Raw genomic sequence first — 8,386 nt, 5'->3', positions numbered from 1 at the left:
TATTCTTAAACAGTGGTTAGGCAGGTTTGCAGTTACTATTTCTGACTATGATTCTGAATCCTTCATGGTCACTTTTGGTTGTGAAGGGGATATGAGGAGGGTGTTGTCCAAGGAGCCTTGGCATTTTCATAATCAGCATTTAATTTTATGTCCTCCAACTGCGCTATTATCTGACTTAATTTCTTCATATACGATCACTCCTTTTTGGGTTCAGGTTTATAGGTTACCTTTCCTTAGTAAATCAGAGGCTCTTGCCAAGATTATTGGAAATCTTATAGGTGATTTTCTTGAAGTTCATGATGACTCTCTTAATGAAGGGTGGGGTCCTTTTCTAAGGATCCGGGTTGGTATTGATGTGTCTAAACCACTTCTCCGTGGTCAAATGATTTCTCTACCTTGGTTACGAGATGAACTATGGATCGAGTATCGATATGAACGACTGCTGGATTTCTACTATGAATGTGGTATAATTGATCATGTTTTTCACAAGTGCTCTCTCTTCCTGGAAAAGCTTGATGATGGCATTGATCCTGCTCTTGAATATGGTCCTTGCATGGAAGGATCGACCTTACCAAGATCAAGTTATGATCGATATCGTCAGGATTTTTCTAAATCAGGTCCATGGCCTTTCATCACTCGATTAGCCCGTAACACTCTCAATCCTATTATAACTCACCCTACTCAACCGCCTGCACTACCACGCTCAGCAACTGATCAAGAAAAATGTCTCCCATCAAATGGTTCTCCTGCATCTTTACATCAGCAACTGCCAACTTCCAATACTACACTTGTTGCTTCTGGTTTCTCACATGCCAATTCAATTTCTGCTGCATCATCTCAAGGAGTGAATTATGATAAGTCAGATACAAATTATACAAGTGATCTTAAGGGTAAAAGTGTTGCTATTGATGATCTTTACTTTGACAAAGATCATACATCTGATCAAGGGAAATGATTTCCATCTACTGGTCTTCTAGCATCTGTTACTCAACTTCAACATCAGTGAATGCCAACTCTCAATGTTGCGATTGCTACTTCTGGTTCACCACATGCCAAAACACTTTCCACTGCAGATTCAAGAGCAAATTTGGATGTGCCTGGTGCAAATTGGACTATTGATTTCAAGGGTAAAGGTATTGATGTTGATGATCTTAATTTAGGCAAAACTAATACACCAATCAATTAAGATATTGGGCAATCTAGCAACCCTTTTACTGCATTACCAGCTATTGATCGTTCTAAGGAATTTCCCCCTGGTTATTTACCACAAAAAGCAATTATTGTACCTGTGGCCACCCCTCCTGCATACATACATTGCAATTCTGCAGCAACATCTCTGGATGCTAACTTAACCAATGCAGCAAAACTACCTTCCACTTTCACAAAACGTCAAATGGTCAATCAAGGTGGGAACATAAGGCAAGTGTTAAAAAGATGTCGAACCAGGGACTCTACACTCACGGATGTTACCAACACAACTCTGCACCAACAACCAGAACCCATTTCTGACTTATCTACACTCTCACTAGTGGAGGAGGATGATGGTGCTCTCTTGGCGAAGGCTGGTTCACAGCCTCGCCAATCATCATGAATCTCATTAGTTGGAATGGACGAGGTTTGGCCAGCCCCCGTGCATTAAGACAGCTTCGTTTGCTCATCTCTAAGCATTTACCTGATGTACTATTTATTATGGAATCTAAGCTTAATATAGGTGCTATTTCTAAATTTCGTACTAAGTTTAATTTTTCTAATGGGTTAGAAGTTCCTAGAGTTGGTCTTAGTGGGAGTTTACTGTTACTATGGAAAGCTGATGTAAATGTAAATGTTCTGAATTATGGTATAAACTTTATTGATTGTTATGTTTCGACTACTGATGGTCCTGTTTTTCATTTCTTGGGTTTTTATGGAGCACCTGCCACTTCTCAAAGACCATTCACATGGCAGATTTTGAAGCGTTTGAAAGACACTGCTCCGTTGATGTCCTGGCTCGTTATACCTGGCACAATAATAGTGTTAATGGCACTAATGTCAAAGAGAGGCTTGACTATGCTTTTATCAATAATACTTGGCTCCCTGACTTTGGTGCGAATGAGGTCAGTCACTTGGATTTTTTAAAATCTGATCATAGAGCCTTGCTGGTTTCCGTTGGCAGTGTAGCTGGAGGAACTCATAGACAATATAAATCACGGTTTCACTTTGAAAAAATTTGGCTGAATGAGGAAGAGGCCTTGGACATTATCAACAAACATTGGACTAATGCATCATCAGATCCTATTCTCCAGATTAAGAATAATCTGTCTTCCTGCTCATCCCATCTTCTATCGTGGCATCGAACTAAGTTTGGTGGGTTGCAAAAGAAGATTCACAGTACTCAGCATAAAGTTTCTACTCTTCAAAATTCCAATCTTACTACTTTTGATCACTTTGAAGAGCTAAAACATTGTGAAGATATACTTGATGAACTCTTAGCACAAGAAGAGGATTATTGGAAACAAAGATCATGCATAAATTGGCTGAAGTCAGGGGATTCCAATACAAAGTTTTTTCATCAAAAGGCCAATAGTCGAAAGAAGAATAATGCCATCAAAAAATTAATGGATGATCATGGTGTGGAACATAATTCTCAAGTTGCAATTGCCAATGTTGTACAGTCCTATTTTCGGAACATTTACACTACTGATGGTGTAGATAATGAAGCCTTACAATTTGTCTTCTCCAAAGTCCCATGTACCATCACTGAGTCTGATAATAGAGCTATCACTCAGCCTTTTACTGCTGCAGATATTTATGAAGCTTTAAAATCAATGAATTCAGATGGCAGCCTGGGAATTGATGGCATGTTTGTCATGTTTTACACAAACTATTGGGGCATTGTTGGTGATCTAGTTACTCGTTCAGTTCTCAAAGTTCTCAATGAAGGCGGTGACCCTACAAGTTTCAATCAAACACTTATTACACTCATTCCTAAGGTCAAAAAGCCAATGAATATGACTCAGCTGCGACCCATAAGTCTCTGTAATGTTCTTTATAAACTTGTGTCCAAGTCTATTATTTTGAGACTGAAACCGTATCTTTCCCAAGTCATCTCGGATTCATAAAGTGCATTTCTCTCTTCCAAGTTAATAACGGATAAAGTATTGGTTGCTTTCGAATTAATTCACTCGCTGAAACACTTGAAAAGAGGGAAAGAAGGCTACTCGGCCATTAAGTTGGATATGAGTAAGGCATTTGACAGGGTGGAATGGCATTTTGTCTATAGGATGTTACTTGCTATGGGGTTTCCTCTCTCCATTGTTAATCTGATTTATCGCTGCATTTCTAGTGTATCATATTCCTTTCTCATCAATGGTTCAACTCATGGAGATTTGGTTCCAACTAGAGGCATACGTCAAGGTGACCCATTATCACCATATTTATTCATCATATGTGCTGAAGGACTCTCTCGATTGTTTTAGTTTGAAGAACGCAATGGCAATCTCTCGGGTCTATGTGTTGCACGGGGGGCACCACCAATTTCACACTTATTTTTTGCTGATGACAGTCTAGTTCTTTGCAAAGCCAATGTCCATTCTGCTAAAGCTATTCGACGTTCTCTAACAACTTACTACCGTGCCTCTGGTCAACAACTCAATGCAGCAAAATCTGTCCTCTCCTTTTCTCCAAACACGATTCCACAAGTTCAAGCGACTTTCCAATAAATTTCGGACATGCCAATTCAACCATGCCATGAATGTTACTTAGGCTTACCTTCTTACTCTGGGAGAGACAAACAACTTTTATTTGCTGATATTAAGGACAAACTCTGGAAATTCTTATCCTCTTGGCAAGAATAGCTTTTCTCCATTGGAGGAAAAGAGGTGCTTTTAAAGGCGGTAGCGAAATCGATTCCAACTTATGCTATGAGCTGTTTCAGGCTTTCTAACACGCTCATTGATCAAATTGAAGTCATGATGAATATGTTCTGGTGGGGTTCTAATTTTTCGGGAACTGGGATCAATTGGAAGACTTGGAAGTCTTTATGTCATTCTAAAGTAGAAGTTGGAATGGGATTCAAGAGTTTTGTTCATTTTAACCAAGCTCTACTTGCTAAGCAAGCTTGGCGAATTTTTTTTGAACCCACCTCCCTATTAAGCCGTGTTCTCAAGCCAAGATACTTCAAGAATAACTCTTTTTTGGATGCTGGAATTGGAAATTATCCATCTCTAACTTGGAGAGGAATAATATGGGGGAAAGAGTTGCTAATTAAAGGTCTGAGATGGAAGGTTGGTGATTGTCACACTATCACTTGTGCATCGGATCCATGGATTCCAAGCTTTACTTATTTTAAACCTCTTCTACTCAAAGGAGATGACAGAACTATCACTGTTTCAGACTTGCTAACTGATGATAACAGATGGGATATTCCATTGCTGCAATCCTTGTTTTTAGCATCTGATGTGGAGAAAATTCTAAGCATTCCACTCTCTCCTTTTCATCGGACTAATCACCTCATTTGGCACCATGAAATGGATGGTTGTTATACTGTCAAATCAGGTTACAAGATGGCATTGTCACTTGAAGAACAGCAGCCGAACACTAGTACTTCTCCTGCAATCAGTTGGTGGAAAAAGTTCTGGTCCCTCTCCATTCCATCTAAAGTTCGAATTTTTTTGTGGAGAGCAATGCATGACTGTTTACCAGTCTTAGACACTCTGCATACGAGGCACATTAGTGATTCTGGTTTTTGCTCTTTATGTAATCATGAGAAGGAGACTATCATTCATGCTCTTTTCAGGTGCACACGTCCTAAGAAATTCTGGAAAGCCTCTCACTTCTCGATTGAAAGCCTCCTCTCTTCACATGTTGGATTGCAAGAGATCATGATCAAGTTTTCAACCATTCATACTCAGCTGGAGTTAGAACAATTTGCTTGCATTTTGTGGAGTTTATGGATAGAAAGGAATAAAGAACGCCATGGTACTAAACCCCATCTGGTTGAATTACTTTTATTTAAGTCCTTGTCATATCTAGAGGAGTTTCAATCTGCCCGTTTCGTTAAGCCGTCAGACCAAAAGCTTATATCGCAGCAGTAAGTTCCAGCACAATAGCAGCCTGTTGCAGGTCCGATTCAACCTCCTCAAAAATGGTTGAATCCACCATCAGGTAGGCTGAAGCTTAATACAGATGCAGCCGTAGACAAAGCTAAACAAATTACTGGTTTTGGTGCTATATTACGAAACAGTAGTGGTGAATGTATCGCTGCTATGTCTAGACCTTTCCCAGGTTATTTTAAACTAGATATTATGGAAGTTTTGGCTCTGATCCATAACCTACAATAGATAAAAGACTGTGGATTTCATATGTTTTAATATAGTAGTCTTTTAATTTTGTAAATAAAAAAATATTAAAGATAAAATTGTTGTTCAAAATGTGTAGAGATAATTTTGTAATAAAAAACTAATTTGTATTTAAGTAAAATTTTCTACTATATTTATGTAATATTTTATAATTGATTTTTATATCATATATTAATTTATAATACGTAAAATTTGATATTAAATACACCAATAAGAGTAATAACAATAAATCACCTCTTTTGCACCCAAAGGTGTCCCTAGCATTTTTTGATAATAAATTTAAATAAAGAGAACTTTATAAGGACAGGCCGACTCATATCAACTACGAACGGCCAATTTCCAAAAGAAGAAAATTAAATAAAAGTGATCCGATCTGAAGACAACCCACCTCAATATCGCTTTTCTTTTAATGAGAGCTTAGCCTGTTTTCATCATTTAAACACTGTAGAAATATATATATGATCCTTACAATGGAGCTAAAACCCTCGTTTATGTCAGCCTTTCTGGTCATCTTCTTGGTCATGGCAGCATCAAGTAATTACTACTCTCTCTCCCTCATCTCTCTTATTACTTGCATGTGCATTATTTGGTTTATTTTTGTGGAATATAATTTGTTTATTGACTGAAACATGATTATCATTATAGAAGAAGTAATTATTAAGGTGGAAGGAAGAGGAGAGTTTCGTTGCCCCAAAATGATAGAGTGCAAGAGCGTATGCCAAGGCTACCCCAATTGCTGCGTCAATGGCCAGTGCCTTTGCGAACCTTGCCGGACTCTGCTTCCACAGCCGCTTGAGTCTTCTTCTCCACCTGAAAATTAATTCAAATATTAACTCATCATCATCAACAAAATTTACTTATATCTTCTCTTACTTTAAGTCTTTAATTATCTTTATTTCTTTATTGTTCAGGCGAATAATTGCTAATTAATTGAAATGAATGTGACACATTAACTTTATACATATATATTTTATAATTGAGTATGAGTACTCTTCTTTTAACTACTGTAATTGTGAATTGAGTGCTTAAATATTTCAGTCAATTATTATTAATTAATTTCTTACATTTTATTTATTATATCCGTTTAATTTTCTGGTGAAACATCTATAAACGACAAAAGGGAAAAGATGAAGGCAATCAAGACAAGAAAATAGAGAAAATGACATCTGCCTACCACTCTCCTTCAGATATCTAAAATATATGACACGTACCTACCACTACGTAAAGTTCGTGATAACATTAATTTACCATTTTATTTATTCTTATAACACACTATTTTGGCTTCTTTGGCTGGTATGCTATTGTTATTAGAGAAATGTTAAGAGATAGTAATTTTAAAAACTGTAATATTATTATTGGCGTAATTTATTATTAAGTTTTATTTATTTTATTTTAACAAATATTATAAAAATTAATATCATTTATTTTCTTTATAAACGAATAAGAAATTATTTTTGTGTAGTCTTAGGACTGGCCTGTGCAAGTTGGATGACTGCACATGATAAAAATAAAGTAAAAATTATTCAAAATATGAAAAAAAAAAAAAAATTAAGAGTTTACTTTTTTATGGCATAAATAAATAATGCTAAGTGGTTATGGATATTTTTTGTTTTTTATTTTTTTTTATATTTATATGGGTTTTTTTTATGCCATATTTTGTAAAAAAAGATAGAAATCCTATATTTGTAAACAATAATAAGTTTTGCCAGAAAAGTCACCGGCGCCGGAGAAGTCGTCGAAAAAGTCACCGGTGCCGGAGAATTCGCCGGAAAAACTATCGACACCGAAAAAGTCGCCACAAAAATTGTCGTCGCCGGAAAAGTCGCACTAAAAAGTCATTATCGTCGAAAAAGTCACAGTCGCAGGAAAAAGTTATCAGAAGTAGATGTCTCAAATATAAACAAAAATAAAATCGGTCATAATTGAAATATAACCGGTTCTGTAATACAAAGAATAAAACCAAATAAAACAAAATAACTCAAACTAATTATAATTAAATTATAACCGGTTATAACTAAAATAGAACCAATTATATAATATAATGAATACAAACAAGTAACACAATAATTCAAATCAATTACAATTAAAACATAAATGGGAAATCGGTTCCTAAAACACTGAAACATAAATTAAAAACAAAAATAGTTCTACAATAAAAAACCTCATAACACATAATACCTCATAAAACTGATTATAATTTTTTTAAAAAAAAAATAGAGATCAATTTCAAAAAATATTGAGGCATAAATATAAAAAGAACCAATTCCATAACAAAATAAATAAACACAAATAATAACACACAATAACTCAAATATAATATAAAGAAACCGTATATTTATCAACTAGTTAAAAATTTAAGACAAAAAAATTGGTTCCGTAAAGCAACTAAGATAAAAACTCACACACAAAAACCAGTTAAATAAAATAGCTTAAACAAAAACATCCATTCAACATGCTCCAACCCACCAAATAATTACACTCATGTTATATCTACTTCAAAAATACTCATTCATTATGTCTATATAACCATTTCTATTTTAGTTACAACTGGTTTGAGTTATTTTGTGTTATTTGTTTTTATTAATTATAACATTGTTATAAAACTGGTTCATTATAACACTGTTAGAACTGGTTCTATTTTAATTATAACTGGTTTAAGTTATTTTGTGTTATTTATTTTTATTCACTATGTTATAGAACCAGTTATATTTTAATTATAATCGGTTTACGTTATTTTGTGTTATTTATTTTTATTCATTATGTTATAAAACCAATTCTATTTTTAAATTATAACCGATTTCTGAGTTATTGTGTGTTATTTATTTTTAGTCATTTTGTTGTGGAACCGAGTCTATTTTAATTTATGTCATTTGGTTTTTTATTTAACCTTTAATATTCTTCTTTTCTATCATTCTTTTATTGTGTTGAAATCAATAATAATTTTAATGTGATAGTGGAAAAGATTAATACCGAATACAACATGTCATATCTTATTAGGATGACAATACTATATATATATATATAAACTATACTTGATATGGACATCAAGA

At 34.7% G+C, this 8,386-nt stretch overlaps 1 protein-coding gene and 1 long non-coding RNA gene across 2 annotated transcripts; both read left to right on the top strand.

The window, feature by feature from the left end:
- The first annotated feature begins 1,587 nt into the window (after positions 1-1,587).
- On the top strand, positions 1,588-5,072 carry LOC133030526 (uncharacterized). The gene is made up of 4 exons (XM_061103300.1): positions 1,588-1,837; positions 1,945-3,067; positions 3,542-3,677; positions 3,834-5,072. Exons 1-4 carry the CDS (start codon positions 1,588-1,590, stop codon positions 5,070-5,072), a joined length of 2,748 nt encoding a protein of 915 aa, XP_060959283.1.
- Positions 5,073-5,552: 480 nt separating this feature from the next.
- Positions 5,553-6,388, top strand: LOC115700871 (uncharacterized). The gene is made up of 2 exons (XR_004008462.2): positions 5,553-5,870; positions 5,982-6,388. It is a non-coding gene; the product is annotated as an uncharacterized LOC115700871 (long non-coding RNA).
- The last annotated feature ends 1,998 nt before the right edge of the window (positions 6,389-8,386 follow it).

Source organism: Cannabis sativa, chromosome 8 (genome assembly GCF_029168945.1).
Source record: "Cannabis sativa cultivar Pink pepper isolate KNU-18-1 chromosome 8, ASM2916894v1, whole genome shotgun sequence".
Taxonomy (NCBI): Eukaryota; Viridiplantae; Streptophyta; class Magnoliopsida; order Rosales; family Cannabaceae; genus Cannabis; species Cannabis sativa.
The sequence above is the reverse complement of the archived record's forward strand: the minus strand, read 5'-3'. Positions and strand labels throughout refer to the sequence as shown.

What these genes read in the sequence shown, in the direction of transcription:
- LOC133030526 (XM_061103300.1), top strand. Translation starts at nt 1,588, where the DNA reads ATGAATCTCATTAGTTGGAATGGACGAGGTTTGGCCAGCCCCCGTGCA. An exon ending in TGTAAATGTTCTGAATTATG is followed by an intron (nt 1,838 to 1,944) that starts GTATAAACTTTA and finishes TTCACATGGCAG; the next exon opens with ATTTTGAAGCGTTTGAAAGA. An exon ending in CTCCAAACACGATTCCACAA is followed by an intron (nt 3,678 to 3,833) that starts GTTCAAGCGACT and finishes TGGCAAGAATAG; the next exon opens with CTTTTCTCCATTGGAGGAAA.